The sequence below is a fragment of the Euleptes europaea genome, chromosome 5 (genome assembly GCF_029931775.1).
Source record: "Euleptes europaea isolate rEulEur1 chromosome 5, rEulEur1.hap1, whole genome shotgun sequence".
NCBI classification, from domain to species: domain Eukaryota; kingdom Metazoa; phylum Chordata; class Lepidosauria; order Squamata; family Sphaerodactylidae; genus Euleptes; species Euleptes europaea.
Genome location: NC_079316.1, coordinates 62592785 through 62608878, shown reverse-complemented (window position 1 = coordinate 62608878; position 16094 = coordinate 62592785). Strand labels below are relative to the sequence as shown.

Sequence of the window (16094 nt, the reverse complement as noted above, 5' to 3'; positions counted from 1 at the left end):
CATTAGTCTTTATGGCACTTCCCATTAAAAAGTGTTTTATCTTAGGCAAGTCTCTAAACCGTTATTTTCAGAATTGACGATCCAGTTTTATTCCACTGCCACCTAGTGGAAGCCAACCAGCTAATCTTCTAGTTATAATAATTCATTCAGCTTCAGGGAGAACACAGAGGATCTGACTTGCTAATGACTCTTGAGGTCATGTAGGAATAAATAATTGTGTTTGGGAAAAGTTTAGTGTTTGATCACAGCACATTAGTCTTATATTTCACTGGGGTGTTCCTGTTTGCAAACCCCCAACAGCTTTTCCTGAGGAGTGAGGGAGGTCAGAGCGCTTGACCGCCTGCTGCTTTTGGCACGTGAATGCTTTGCCTTTCATCAGAATTTTCTCAAGATTGCTGTTTTGCTGCATTTCCCGTCAAAGGTTTTGTGTCATCCACTGCTGCTTTTCATACCGCTGCTTCTGCACAGGGCGATGCCTTTTTAAAAAAATCTAAACTGAATACTGCTGTGTAATGAACGGAGCTACCCATCCAGCAGTAAAGCACAACAAGTATTTTTAGTGGTGGTGATGGATGCTTCACTTAGGTCAGGACAGCAGAATTCAGACCAGAAATGCAAAAACTACTCTCTGATGGTAAATGGTATTATGCTTCCCATTTAGCATAGTAATTTTTCCCTACTAGTAAAATAGCTAAAACGGATTGGGTTTGATCTGGGAACATTTAAGTGGCTGCGTAATTTAAGGTTTTCCCATTCACTACCTTGAGACAATGCAGGGATGGACAACTTCTTTTCCAAGCTCTCATTTTCTGGCTTACTCAGGTGAGTAAGCAGTCATGGGACAGATTCTCTTAATCATGACTCAGCCTGTGTATTAGTACGTGACACCACTAAGTCTAATGTTCACTGGAGTATTGCTGGGTTTCCATTCCTTCAGAGGCGTAACTTAACTTTTGTACGCTGCAAGATAAAGTCTCACTGAAACTGGCTGAAGTTCTGTCCTGCTCACTTCTAGCATACATCATATGATCAAGTTACCATGGATTTTGGAGGTGGGGAATTATTAATTTATCTAGGCCGATGTCATGGTTTAGAGGCACATCAGACAGGCCACTGCTTAAAGGAAGAGCATACATGTCACTACACTGGTACTGCTCTATGCTGCATGCCATACCCTATACCCTATAACCTAAGGAGAAGTCCATCAATGGCTACTAGCCATGGTGACTGAAGGGAGCCTCCATATACAAAGGCAGCAAACCTCTGACTGCTGGTGCTAGGAGGCAACATCAGGGAAGGCCCTGTTTATTTGGCCCTCCAGGGCAACTGGTTGGGTCCTGGACCACTGGTCTGATCCAGCTTTCTCATGTTTTCATCTTTATAATACATCTTATGTTCTTTCTTTCCACTTCCCTGTGTTCATTTTCCTTTGTCAGTAGAAGAACCAACATATTTCTTGGTTCTTCTCAGGGAAAATCTGTGGCAGCTAGCTTTCCCTCAGTACAAAACTGTGCTGTCTTCTCTCCGCACCCCCGCCACCAATAGAACATTATGAGTTCTTTCACTGATTGTGAACTTTTTAAACTCCAGTCAGCACTAGGAGAGCTAGGATTAAATCATGAAACCAGGCCATGTATCTCCAGCAATAAACCTGAAGCTTTTGCCATCACACTTCTGCCACCAGACAAATGAGCTAAACTTGGATTAAACTTCAAGTATTCATGAAAGACTTCACTTTCTCTTTCTACTGCTACCGTACACATTCTCTAATACATCTGAGAGTAGTTTTAAGGCTTGGTTTTGTGCATTATTTTCTGTTGAACCCTTTTGTAGAATTTACATAAAGAGTGATGAACCCAAACTTTCCTTGACAGACTCAGAGTTCCAGATATGGCAGTTCTCCTGTGCACGATGAAAGTGTAAGTTGAAAAAAGACTGAAAGACTGAAAAAGTGCAAAATCCATAGATGTGATCGGTGGTGATATAACAACACTGAAAAGTAAAGTTGGTATGAAAGGAAGAAGGAAGTCAGTTTCTACAATACTGGTCTTGCAGTCATTGATTACTTTGTGTCTAAGTGTAAACATAAATAAGCGATTGCTGGGCAAATCATAAATATGTTAGACTTCTGTGACATGGCGCATTATTAGTATAGCTTTGTAGCAGTGGCTCATTATTCAGATAGATGAGAAATGCTGAAATCCAGGACTTTCATTTCAAGACAAAATCACATGATTGCACTGGATAGAGCTGATCTAGCAGGGTTTTGTTCTGCATTACTTTATGAAACCTTAGTGGTTGTGTGGAATGATGGTTCAGTAAATACGGACTCAGTTGCAAGGAAGGTATGTGGCAAAGCAATTATTACCAGTTCTTTATCCCTAACCAGGCCATCCCGCGCACTCAAGAACATGGTTGATGCAGAGGCTTAAATGTTGGGGCTTAATGTGGTTTCAGAGCTCTGCTCAGCATAGCAGCCTTGGGCAAGTCATTCTTTCTCAGAGGAAGTGGTGAGGCTAACATGGGCTCCTGGAAGGATGAGATATGGACATTATAAATATATTTACACTAAACCTAAAACTATGAGTGCAATCCTGAGTGGGGGGGATAGTTGGGGCAGGCCTCGGGATGTCCCCACTGCGCCGCTTCCTAAGCAGCTTGCAGTGTCACCGGAACAAAAATAAAATTAATTCCACCCGAGTCCAGTGAGACCCCTCCATAGATGCCATGATTTTTGCAGGTACAAGTTCACATCTGCAAAGGGGGCATTCCCGGGGCAAGAGGGCTTAGGGAGCTGACTAAAGTCAGCCCCATCCCTGGGAACACCCCCTGTGGTGCCGGTGCAAGCCCTTGCGGTGGAGATACGCTCCTGCCATGGCTGCTCCAGTGCCAGAGCACGGCACTTCTGCACTGCTTCCCAGTGCTGGCGTAACTAATCCTGGGCCAGCATTAGTGCCCTTTTAGCCAGCGCAAGTGGCTCTAATGCCAGCGCAGGGATCATGCTGGCTCCTAACCCCCTTTGCCCCCCCTTGTGGATTGCTCTGCCCAGTATACAATCGAAACCAACCCTTGAAGATACCCCTTATAAAAACTGTGCAGAGATCCATATATTGCGGGAAGTATCAAAGGGGAAGATTTCTGCTTGTTTTCATTATGAAAAACTGTTCTCCAGACTTAGCCATGAAACTTCTTTTCTTGCTAGGATTGATTAAAATTCTGGCAGTCCCTCCCATGTGCCATTACATATAGCAAACTGAATAAAAATTAGAATTTTTCTGATGTCACTCAAACCTCAAGCCAAAGAGCTATTTACGCTTTGATTTTCAGCTTTGAAAGATTTTTATAGAACTAGCATAATTGTCAGATTAATATGCTGTTTCTATATATTTTTTTTAAAAAAATAAAAACCTAACATTGTAATTGTTAACAGAGGTAGCAGTTTTAAGGTTGTTCTGGCAGAATATTTGAGCAAATTAAGCAAACACTAAGTCACTTTAAACCGAAACAGTCTTTTCTGTCTGGAGGCCATACCTTTGGTGGTGTGATAGAGGTTGCTGGATTTAGGTGCTCACAATCACTTTTTTCTTGTCTTCATGTTTATAATAGATCTCAAGATAGTATTGCTAAGCCATTTTGAAAAGCTGGGAGCAAAAGTCTTTTGCATAACTTTCTTTCATTCATGTCTTGCAGTCTCCAAGGACACTCTCTCCAACCCCATCTGCAGAGGTAAATTCAATGGAACTTCTGCTCCACATTTAATTCCTGCAAAATTATCATTATTGAAAGGGAATTGCTGCTTGGCCTATGCTGCCAGTCTCAGCCCATTTATTTTGCCTTATCAAAAAGCCACTATTCTACGAAGATGTCAGCTGCAGAGATTAATGGGATTAGTTAATAGAGTTCATGTGCCCCACTGTGTATCAGAATGTTCTACATTAGCTAATTTCATCTCAAAATCTCAATATGATGTTGAGAAAAGAAAATGATCTAATTGCAGAAAGTGCACAGTATGACCAGAATGGTTGGGAAAAGTGAAGGAAAGCCCCAAAATAAAAGGTGGGTTTGGTAAATACAAAAAAATAAATAAATAACTGCAGTTGAGTTTTGACAGTACAGGAGAAAGTGAATGTCTCCTTTTGTAACAAAGGGGATGGAAACAGGCAGTCTCTTAGACTCCTCAGTGCATTCTGGAAGAGTTAGGGGGGAATGTGTGCCTCCCTATCAAAGTGCAGCTCACAAGTCTAGAAGAATTCAGCACATTGAACTTTAAATGCTTCAGGATTTCAATATTCCTTCAGAGCTGAAGATAATTTTCACTGTAGTAGTAAATAAAATATATTCTGCTCTTTAGGGTTATCAAGATCTTCGGGACCGGATGATCCATCGGTCCACCAGCCAGGGTTCCATTGGTTCTCCTGTGTACAGCCGTCATAGCTACACTCCCACAATGTCACGTTCACCACAGCATTTTCACAGACCTGGTAAGACAGTTACAGCCAATGTGACCGTGACCCAGAAGCACTGTGTTTCATATCATGCAATTTTATAGAAAAGGAATTTGTTTCTTATGGATTAAAGGATTTCCTACATGCTGTCCCTTCCTTTTTGATTCAATATATCTGTTTTTAACTTTTAAAGATCAGACGTCTATGCTAATTAGAGAGTTGCCCATAATTTTCTCCAGTGAGCTGAAATCGTAAAGGGATGGCTGAATCTTTGGGGAAAATAGCACATTTTGAACATTAAAATTATTTCCTGTACTTCCTTTGATAAACAGCAAGCAACTTCAGCTATCAAGCTAATTTTTAATTAAGCCCTCCTGGGCTGAAGACATGTAAATTCTCTTGATAATCAAACCAAGCAGCTCATACAATGTCGCTACTTTGTTGCTGCAAATATAAGCCCAAACTTAAAGGGAAATTCTTTGTTTAAAATCCTACAGTAAAGACTAGTGTAATATCAAAAGAGATTTCACAACATGTTACCCAGCTGCAAACTGACCCTATCATTCTCCCAAGCTTCACAGCTGAAGTGCCTGATGTCCACACCAGTGAATCAGTCAGCGTGTTGTAGTGGTTAAGAATGGTGGTTTGGAGCAGTGGACTCTAATCTGGAGAACTGGGTTTGATCCCCCACTCCTCTACATGAGCGACGGATGCTAATCTGGTTAAGTGTGTTGGTTTCTCCACACATGAAGCCAGCTGGGTGACTCTGGGTTAGTCACAGCTCTCTTAGAACTCTCTCAGTCCCACCTACATCACAGGGTGTCTGTTGTAGGGAGGGGAAGGGAAGGTGATTGTAAGCCAGTTTGAGTCTTCCTTAGGTGTTAGAGAAAGTTGGCATATAAAAACCAACTCTTCTTCTTCTCTTCTTCTTAATCCTATCCATATATTTCAGGCAGATGTAGCTCAAGATTTTGCTTCCACAGAAGTCCTGTAAAACGTGAATCCTTGTGAATATATAAAATACATACTGTTCCAGAGCCCTTATCTTTGGCCATTTATGCAGGGGTATTTAGTTCGCAGTCCCTGCTGGACTGCTTTGAGGCTTCCTTTGTATTAGTACAAAGTACAGAGTACAGAGTACGTGGCTGCAGGGCAATAGATCAAAAACTATTCACATCATTACAGCAATGTATTAAGACGTATTATTACCAAACTGCAAGATGGTAAACAAAGATATACATATATTACAGTCCACCAGAATTCAAAACTCCTCTGTAGCAATGATTTGTCAGATGCAATAAATCTTCAAAATAGTTTCAGTGAAGGAGAACCATTGGACAGTAACCAATTAAATCTGCAATCCTTCTTTAGGATAAGATGGGCTGCCAGCTCTATCCCCATTTCAATGTTGTCTTCCTCAGACTTAATTCTTGCAGATCCCAGATAAAGTACATCATTTGTAATTACAGAAATTTGCAGCCTTTGTGTATTCCTGGATCTTTAAACCCCAGGTATGTGCCCACAAGTGACATGAAGAAATTCATCCAGATTTTTCCTAAAATGCAAACCAAATTAAAAGGTCACTTGAATTAGAACATATATTCTATTTTATTATAGCTTTTTAGTTTCTCTGTCACATTTAAAACCCGTATTGCAAATGATATAATGGTGACCAAAAGGCATTCTTGGTATCCTTGTGAAAAACGCCCTAAGCTTTCTTCAGGAATGTCTTAAAACAATACATAACAACTTTTTAGCCTCACCATTGTTTGGCTAAGCACTTATCCCAACAGCAGCTGCTATTGAAATTCATTAGGCTTCAAAGATGCAACTTAAGTATTTGAATATAGAGGGAATCTTAATTTAAACTGAAGCAAAGGGCTATCCAATGCAAATCTAAGATGGTTTTCAAACTCTTCCTGTAACTTTGCCCAAAACATTTGTAGCCTCGAACTTCTCTAATCTTGTCTCTTCCTGCTTTTCAGAATCCTAGTCCTTCAGTGCTTTTCTCCCTCTGTTCTATCCCTGCCCCTCCAGTCACTTTCCCTGCTTCTCTCTTATTTTGTGTTTTCTTTTCTTTCTTTCCATTTTGTCTTGCCTCATGATTCTTTGCCGCTGCAGAGCTGCTGTCTACCGATGTGCAGCAGTTATCCCACCTGTGCACTAGCAGTTCCAGCTCCACCCACAATGTCTCCCGCCCTTACTCCCCTTTCCGACTCCACTTAATTTCCCATGTCAAAGGTAAGGAGACAGGTCTTTCAAGCTAGCATCCAACAGACTGGAGATTTATTAGCATTCTAGGAAAGCTAATAAGGCATATCTTCATCAGGTTGCTATCTGCTGTGTGATTCCCAGCATGCCTCAGACCTATGTCATGATTACGTTAGGCTGGCATATCTTCTTCTCCTTGAGGAAGTATGTCCTTTCTAAGGGTCCTCCTTAGGAAAAGTGTTCTACAGTAATTTTTCTTATGTTGTCAGAGAGTGTCATTCTTTGTAAAATGAGGAGAGGGTTTTGGGTATTTTTTTATTTTTTTTGCTTAACTGTTAAAGGAACAAGTAAAGAATATAACAATGTTTTTGTAATTGTGGCACCTATTTTTGTTTCCTATACATATATATAGTAGGAGCCTGAAATTTGTCACCTGGGAAATGTAATTATAGAATTGTCATAATTGTGAAAGCCTTTCTCATCAAACACCCTATGCTTTCTGTAAGCTCCCCACAGCACCTCTCCCTATGCACAGAAATTAAACGCCAGCAGTAATCCGCCACTTATACCAGCTTCTGACATCTGTTCCTTATATCAACTTCTGATAAAGCTTCTTCTCTAAAAACCCAGGCTAGATTCATATATGATTTTGATAGTCCTGAAGAGATTTTACCATGTCAGATGTGATGTGAACTAGCACTTCTCACTTCAAAGAAAACCGTAGCATTTACCATACAACACATTTTATGTTGTTCCAAAAACAACTGTACTGTAAAGCTTTTTTTTAGTTAGGATCAACTGAAATGTCAGAAATAAACAAGTTGTCATGTTCACCAGTACTTTTTATCAGGGTGGATCCTCAGTACAACAACAAAAGCAAGTGGGGGAGAGTGAAGATGTTTCAGTTGGAATTTTAAAGCATCTTAAAACAGAATACAAGATGTGTTGAAAAAATAATCGAATTTGCAGGAGCTGAGTGCAAAATAGTTTTCAACATGAGATAAATACTGGAATACAGAATTCCCACCCGCCCCCAGTTCATCATACTTTCAATTGAAAACATAAAAACCAGCAGTTAAGTAAACACCCTTATTATAAATTGGTTGGTCCTAAAGAAAAGGTATCACACAACTGTTTGGCGGATTTTTCTATGGACCCTTTACCCACAGACTTTGGTCAATCCCAATTTTTACCACATGAGGGTGCTTTCATATAACATTTCCATCATCGAGATTCAATGATAAGATTACTTTTTGTAATGACATTATTTATCACATCCCAGTGTAAAGGTTGCTATGGCTGAGGATGATCCCTTGAAAAGTGTCTCCTCATAGCCATGCTTTTTGGGGGGTTTTTTACTCCAACAATTTTCACAACTCTGAACATTCTTTTGTCCTATTCCAGATCTTTTGTTCCATCCTGCATCATGGAATCATAGAGTTGGAAGGGACCACCAGGGTCATCTAGTCCAACCCCCTTCCTGCCAGAAATTCCAGAAAGACTACCCCACCAGTGCCCTGCCCGCCAAATGCTGATCTATCCCTTTTTCAGTGTGCAGTGTGCATGTTCCAGCCCTTTTACCCAGTGAACTTCACTTGGTCAAAAGCAACAAAAGCCTAAACTAACCAATAAAATTATAACAGGGTTTATGCACTTGAGGTTCTATTACATAATCCACTGTCCTAGACAAATAATAATATCTGATGTCAAATAAATAACTGTGAGCAGTAATACTAATAGACTTCAGCCTCTTAATTTTCTGTGACACAGAAAGAGGACATGCATTTTGTGAGGGTTATCTCCCCCCGCACCGTAATGCACACTTACAGCCTGTCCCTCTCAGTTTGTTTTAACCATCACAAGAGCAAAGCTCACTTCATAATATAAAAATGGGGTCCCTTAAAAACACAAACATAGCTCATGTCTGCATGCACTTGATCCATAAACACCAATTCCACATTTCCATGCTGTAAAGTTATTATCCTTTTCAAATACATTCCTATAATCTTTCATTACACTTGAGAGGGAGTGGTTCTTTTAAACTTAAGGGAAGAAAGAAGAGGGGAATAAAACCCAACCTAAAAACAGAAGCTGGGTACCCAAGGTTGAGTGGAAAGAAATATTAATTTATTTCTGTAAATGTGTGCAGTCTTAACAAAGGTTTTAATTAACCACTAATGAAGGCCCTATAGGCCGAGTTTGGTATGTGGTTACAGTTATCAACCTCAGGAAATGCCATTGTGCTATTTTAATGCTTTTAAATAATTTTAGCGCTTCTAATAAATTATATTTTCAGCATTTATACACAGATAGAAATCTCTTGGGGAATGGAATTTGAGGGGGGGGGAGATTATTCTGTAGAATAAACATGTGGTAGGTATTCACCCTGATCTGGATTGCCAAGGCTAGCCCAAATTTGTCAGAGCTCGGAAGCTAAGCAGAGTTAGCCCTGTTTAGAATTTGGATGGGAGCACAACAAGGAATTCTAGGGTCGCTATGCAGAGGAAGGCAATGGCAAACCACCTCTGCCAGTCTCTTGCCTTGAAAACCCTACCGGGGTCACCATAAGTCGGCTGTGACTCGACTGCACTTTACATGCTCACACAGGTATTTCACCCACACATGTGGACAATGCTTGTTTTGCACTCTTCTTATATCCACAGTGTTTTCAGCCCTGACTGGCTCCTCACTTCAGCTGTGCATGGCTAATGGTAGCAACTGTAGAACCAATACAGGCAGTGTAATGCACTCAACAGCCTTTGTATTACTGATGCAGCATGTTCCAGGAAAGAAAGGTGCTTCTCCTTCTAGGAAAAAGTTCCATACGGATGTGATATGAAGCTCTGAAATGAGAACACCAGAAGCTGTCTCCTGGTACAATGAGGTGTTTTGTGCTAAATTTTCAGAATAAATTGCCTTTGGCTTCATTGTAGGAACCAATGTGTAAATGGATGGAGGTTATGAATTTTGTATAAAACTGATGTGTTTGAGGTGCAGAAATCTTAAAATTTTGTGGAGAATTCCCCTATTTGTTAAGCATCTAGTTGATAATAAATAGAGATGAGAAACGGAGTGATGAATTGATGGGGGGGAAATGACCCTTCTGTCGCGGTGGAGAGACTTTTCTTGTGATGCTCACGATGTTTGGAATCAGGTTATAATGGCAGAGGAGCCTAAATTTTGCCATGCTCTATTATAGGCTGTATTGACAAAAACAGTAGCAGAGCCACACCAACAGTGTATACAGGATATAGAGTACAAAAGCACGTGGCTACAGGGCACCAATTACAATATCTAAATAATTTATTTCAACAAGTAAATATTAAAGATGTATATATAATGCTGGTTACCTGAAATTAAAAGTCCTGTTTCATACTACAATCCTTCTTTGAGATAAACAGCTCAAAGAAAACCTCCTGGCAAGGAGTCAAACTTCCTACTCCACTATGTAACCTTTCTCTCATCCGTTCTGTAATCTCTCTCAAAGGAAAATCCTTGACAATTAAGTCTGTAAACTGTCTTCTCAGACTGGACAGATAGACGTCTTCTGTCGGGTTGCCGGCTCTTGCCCCGTTTCAAAGTAGTTTTCATCAGAATAATTCCTATTTATCCATAGTAATAAATCTCAATGCCTTGTCATCGATTATTCTTATTTATCCATAGTAATAATTTGTATTTATCCATAGTAATAAATCTCAGTGCCTTGTTATTGATGATTCTTATTTATCCATAGTAATAATTCTTATTTATCATATAATATCATATAATAATTCCTCGATGACAATGCATTGAGATTTATTACTATGGATAAATACGAATTATTCTGATGGACTACTTCGAAACTACTTCGATATTGTAATTAATTGGTGCCCTATAGCCACATATGTTTGTACTTTATATCCTGTATACACTGTTATAGGCTGTGCCACACCCACTGGTTGAACCATCTTGGTTACTTTTCATTAGTGGGTTCATGCGTTTCAGAAATTTCTGTCTTAGGGCCAAATTACAAGTCATGCTCAGTTGTGTTTAGTTTTCCCTCCAACTTTTCTTTCACAGTCCAATGGAGGCTGCAGTCTGAGTCCTGTCCAGACTAGTCATTGTCTGAAATTGCCATGATGCATTCATTCCCTTTTAATGGAGAGTTCAGTTGATGATGGTAGCAACCTGGTAAAGTTCAGTATTTTCCAAGTTCTTCTATCTTTAGGTAGACCTGTTTTTTGCCAGCTGTGGCGATTGGAACAATCCAAATGCTATTGAATTTGCAAAAGGCTACTGCCCCTTTACATTTTAGGTTCTTTTTCCTTCTATCTTCCTTAATTATTTTCTCTTTTTCAGTGGAGCGGGGGGCAATGTGGTTCTCTTGGCATTCATTAATCTTTTGTAAATTATCAGCTCTTTTTGGAAAAAGACTTCAGTTCTTCTTTTGCACTTTGTAGTTTGCCGGATTGTGCTTTTTAATTAAAAAAAGACTGTTATTTTGTAGTAGTGCTATTACAATAATAAAAAACAAAGTAAAAAATACAAGCTATGACTCTGGCTGGCTACAAATTAAAAATAAAATACACAAGTACCCCTTCTCCCAAAGGGAACAAAAACAGATAATTAACCATTGCTTCATGAGTGTTGGGCAGGCACATGAAGAAATGCATATGGATCCCCCCCCCCCGCCAAGTCAGGAGACGTTTGGCCCTGAGTGAAAACCCGTAGCAACACATAAAACCAAAAACCTCTTTAAGTATTATTTTCACAGCAAGCCTCACAAGAGTTAGAACATTTTTAGACTATGAACTGTCAGACGGAGAGACAGACGCAAAGATCGCTATTGTTAAAGAACACAAACAGTTTATTTCTCCAGTTTATCATGGGTTATAAATCTGGCTGAATGACTATTTTTTTAAAATAACCTTTTCAGGAGTACTGATTACTGGTTTTAGTACTGATTAGGACATTGTCCAGGTAGATGTTAATATTATGTGCTTAATTTGTAATTTGTCCAGCAAGGATCTTATCACATAGAATTCAATCTCTGAACAAGCAAGGAATTGTAATGGAGTTGCGACAAGTGTGAATAGCATCCTTTTGCAGCACCCTGTTTCAGTAACCATATGGAGAGAGAAAATTACTCAATTCCCTTCCCGAAAAGAGGGATGGCAAGGGGATGGTCCTATGGAAGGGAGCCAGTGGGCATTGGCATGCTGAGGTGGGTGCATGCACAGCATGGGGGCAGCATAGGAGAAGACTCTGTTAGGCACCATCTTACCTCTTTGACCCAGCTCTGGACAAGGATGTGTTAAAATGCCTCTTGTAGAACTGGGACAGAACCTCTTCAAGAGTGCTGTTATCCTTGACCCAAAGACTTCTCAGCTAGGGAGAAACGACATGGCACACCTTCCTCAAGAGGAGCTTGGGCAACATGACTGCTCAGGGCTTGGTGCCAGGGTGGCCTTGCCTGGAATAGAGGGATGCACAGACAGAGGATGCCTGACTCTTCTGCATCCCATCATTTGTCCACATTGTGGTTGACTGTGATCTGAGTTTTTGCTCTTAGCTGCTACAGTTCCTTATCTTGCTGATAAATAAAGTTGACCCTTGATTATCCCAAGTAATGGGATCTGCTCCTCTTATTCCATGTTCATCTGCAATGCTTAGCTGGTCTGTTCTCTGTTCCTTACTTATTTCCACCTGTTTATTTTTACAAATTCTGTATGGGATGTATGACTGTTTTCCATGCGGGTCATGCCAACAGAATAGATGGATGTCAATTAAACTGTATTTAGCAAGAGCTGAAAATTCCATAAACACTGAAAAATGTTTAATTTGTCCTGACAAGGAATTTCCACTTTAGACACTCAGTTTTTGTATGCATCTAAACTCCATTTAACCTACTCCCCAGTTGGTATAAGCTTTAATTAATACAATGATTAATGTTTTCCCACACTTTGTTGTATGATGTATTTTTGTCATGCATCTCTAGAGAATTTATTACCAAGCTTATTCTCCTGGAGTGACAGCTAAAGGGGACTACCATGCTTCCCATAAGTGCGCTCAGTTTTTCTTTCCAAACTTTGTATGCATTCTTTTCTATATCTTATTTTTGTTTTACTTCTGCTTAGAAGTACCACCGCGGTTCCCAACAATGTATTCTGCTTTTCCCGTTTGTTCATTTGTTCCTTCCCTATATTATTTTTCCCTTTTCTTTTCTCAGATGCTGCCTCATTCTTCATAGGTATGCCATATCTGATGACCCCCATGTCTGGTGGGTCCTTGCTTTGTTTTCTTTTTTTTTACTTTCCACAAATTTTTCTGCCTCTTCAGGCTTGCCAACTGAATGGAGAGAAAAAATGTTCTGTTCTTTGGAATGGAATTTTTTACCAGATGATGTTACTTACATCCATGTCCTGAAAAGCTTTTTCTGCTCATTTCCACACATTAAAATACTGTTAAAAGAACATAAGAAAAGTCCTACTGGATCAGACCAGTGGTTCATTTAGTCCAACATCCTCTTATCCCATCCTCTTATCCAATGACTACTAAGTTTACCCAGGAGTCTTTGGTGGGGTACCTTGTCAAAACCCTTTTGAAAGTCCAAGTATATAATGTCCACCAGGTCACTGTTATCTACATGCTTGTTCACATTTTCAAACAACCCCAAAAGGTTGGTGAGGCAGGACTTCCCTTTGCAAAAGCCATGCTCATTTTCCATCATCAGGTCCCTAATAATTCTATCTTTGATTATATTTCTACTAATTTGCCTGAAACAGACGTTAGGCTAATTGGCCTGTAATCTCCAGGTTTCCCTCTGGCCTTGGCTGGGGAGGGCGGGTTATAAATCTAACAAATAAATAAAAATAAAAATAAATTTTAAAAATTGGTGTAACATTTGCTACTCTCCAGTCTTCTGGTAGAACAGTTGAATTTAGTGATAGTTTACATATACTGGTTAGTAGATCAACAACCTAACATTAGCGTTCCCTAAGCTTTCTGGGGTGCATTCCATGAGGACCTGGAGATTTATCAGTTTTTAATTTCCCCAATAGGTCTAGAACTTCATCTCTTGTCACCTCAATTTGACTGAGTTCCTCAGCTTCCTTCTTGAAAATAGTGGCTTTCTCATGGGTGTATGGCCCACACTTTCCACAGTGAACACAGAAGCAAAACATTAATTGAGCTTCTCTGCCATCTCCCCATCTTCTCTTAGCAATCCATTTATTCCTTGGTCATCCAAAGGCCCAACTGCTTATCTTGATGCTTTTAGCAACCTGCTCCTCAAATTTTCTTTTCGCAGGCCTAATTATTCACTTTCATTTCTTTTGCCAGAGCCTGTGGTCCTTTATGTTCAGTTCATTTGGGCGGTCCTTCCACTTTTTAAAAGAAGCCTTTTTTTACTACTTATGGCTTCCTTGACTTGCATTGTTAACCATCCAGGCATTCTTTTAGATTTGCCAGTGCCTTTCCAAACCTGGGGAATGCATTCCCCTGGGCTTCGATTAGTGTGGTTTTAAATAGCTTCCAAATAGGGATTTTTGAAAAGTTCCCTCTTTTGAAATCAGATGTTACACTTTTGGACTCTAGGGTTCACTTTCCATTGACATGAATGCTAAACTTAATAGCATTGTGGGTCACTGTTCCCAATTGGTGCAACAACCTCTACATCTCTTACCAGGTCTTGAGTCCTGCTCAGAACCAAGTCCAGGATCACTACCCCTCTGGTTGGCTCTGTGACCAACTATTTTAGTGAACAGTAATTTATGATGTCTAGGAATCTCATTTCTACAGCATGACTGAAGCACATGTTTACCCAGTCAATATCAGGGTAGTCGAAGTCTCCCAGTATCATAATATTTTCAGTTTAGTCACCTCCCTTGTTTCCCCCCTTTTAAGTAACCCTTAGGGTCCTGTATTTCCACCCACATTGCTTCTGTTGGGGTGTTCATTCCCCTAATGTTTTCTAACATTTGATTGTATGCCTTTTTAAATGTACAGTGTAACACCTCCCCCAACCCATCCCTCCCTGTCTATAGAGCTTATACCCAGGGATGACTGTAGCCCATAGATTTTCCCCATTCCACTATGTTTCTGAGATACCCACTATATCTAAATTGCCATTTAGCAACAAGCACTCCAGCTTCCCCATCTCGGCTTGGAGACTTCTAGCAGTGGCATGTAGTTATCTATAATTCATTTCGCCTCCAGTAACCCTTGTCTCCCTCAGCCCCTTTGTCACCACATATGGCCCCCCCTTCACCATCCTACCTGCACTCCCAAGTTCTATTACGCTACTATCAATATTACCCTGTTTACACAGTCATCCCTTTGGACTGACTTGTACCGAACCAGAGGCTCTGGAGGAACAAGACATTTTTTCCAGTCCTGTTGGCAACCCTGTGCCTCTTTGATACTTGCTTCTTTACAAGTGTCAGTCTTAACATAGTTCCTTCCATTGGTTTGAATAGCAATATGTTATATACAATTCAACTAATTGTATCTATTGATCACATATGTACAATGTTGTGGTTACAAATCTATTTCAGCATTGTTATATATGATCAGAATATCAAGGTTCCTGTACTCTTTCCATTTCACCTGATGTTTTATTGCCATGGTTTCCCAATGTTTTGGGCCCAAAGGTTACTGTTAACCCTCAGCTTTATGTAGAAAGAATTAAGGGACCAATCTACTAGAAAGCCAAATGGAGAGATTATGCAATATTTTCTTTGGGAGTAAGGAGTTAAATGTTCATTTTACCATCAGCAGTGTAGCGATTGTGCAATAAGCATTTAATCCCGACAGAAAAGAACAGTTTACCTCTGTCTTTTGGACTGGTAAACACTTGCTACAAAAAGTTGAAAAGTTGACTGTCATCTTTGGGTTGTAAATATTATAAACCATACCTGGAGTGTTTACAGTGTAATCCTTACCAGTTATACCCCTCTAAGATCAAGGCTGTTTAGGATTTCACTGTCTGCATCCTTGTTTGTAAGTAGTTTATAACAGGTTAAGCACCACATTTGTTCAATTCTGGTTTGCACCATAAAATGTTACTTCATTCAACATATTAGAACATAAGAGTAGCCATGCTAGATCAGAGCAGTGGTCTAGCATCTTATCTCGAATAGTGGCAGATCAAATGCCACAGGGAAGCCTGTAAGCAGGGCTCACAGCCAGTGCTCTCACCTTTTGACTGCTCCCTGGCATCTGGCAATCAGAGGAATTTCACCTTTGTGCCTGAACGCCCCATTCATGCCCAATATCATGGCTAAATAGGCAATGATAGGCCTATCACCCATAAATCTGTCCATCCCCATATGAAAGGTCCCTTTCAAAACCATAGTTGTATTACCTCTACTGATAATGGGGGTTACTGCACTTTGTATTCCCAGCGATGTATTATAACATTGAATTTTTTATTAAAAACAGCTTTAAAAGGGTTTTTAG

General features: G+C 40.0%; 1 protein-coding gene across 11 annotated transcripts in view; it reads left to right on the top strand.

The window, feature by feature from the left end:
• Positions 1 to 16094, top strand: part of ABLIM1 (actin binding LIM protein 1) — a 194750-nt gene that overhangs the window by 145146 nt on the left and 33510 nt on the right. For 9 of the 11 annotated variants that reach the window (XM_056849485.1, XM_056849483.1, XM_056849482.1 and 6 more), the window contains 3 exons: positions 1875 to 1919; positions 3691 to 3726; positions 4352 to 4481. In XM_056849485.1, the coding sequence (XP_056705463.1) occupies positions 1875 to 1919; positions 3691 to 3726; positions 4352 to 4481 (211 nt within the window). The remainder of the gene's footprint in view (positions 1 to 1874; positions 1920 to 3690; positions 3727 to 4351; positions 4482 to 16094) is intronic. The other 2 variants (XM_056849486.1, XM_056849481.1) reach the window with 1 other exon arrangement.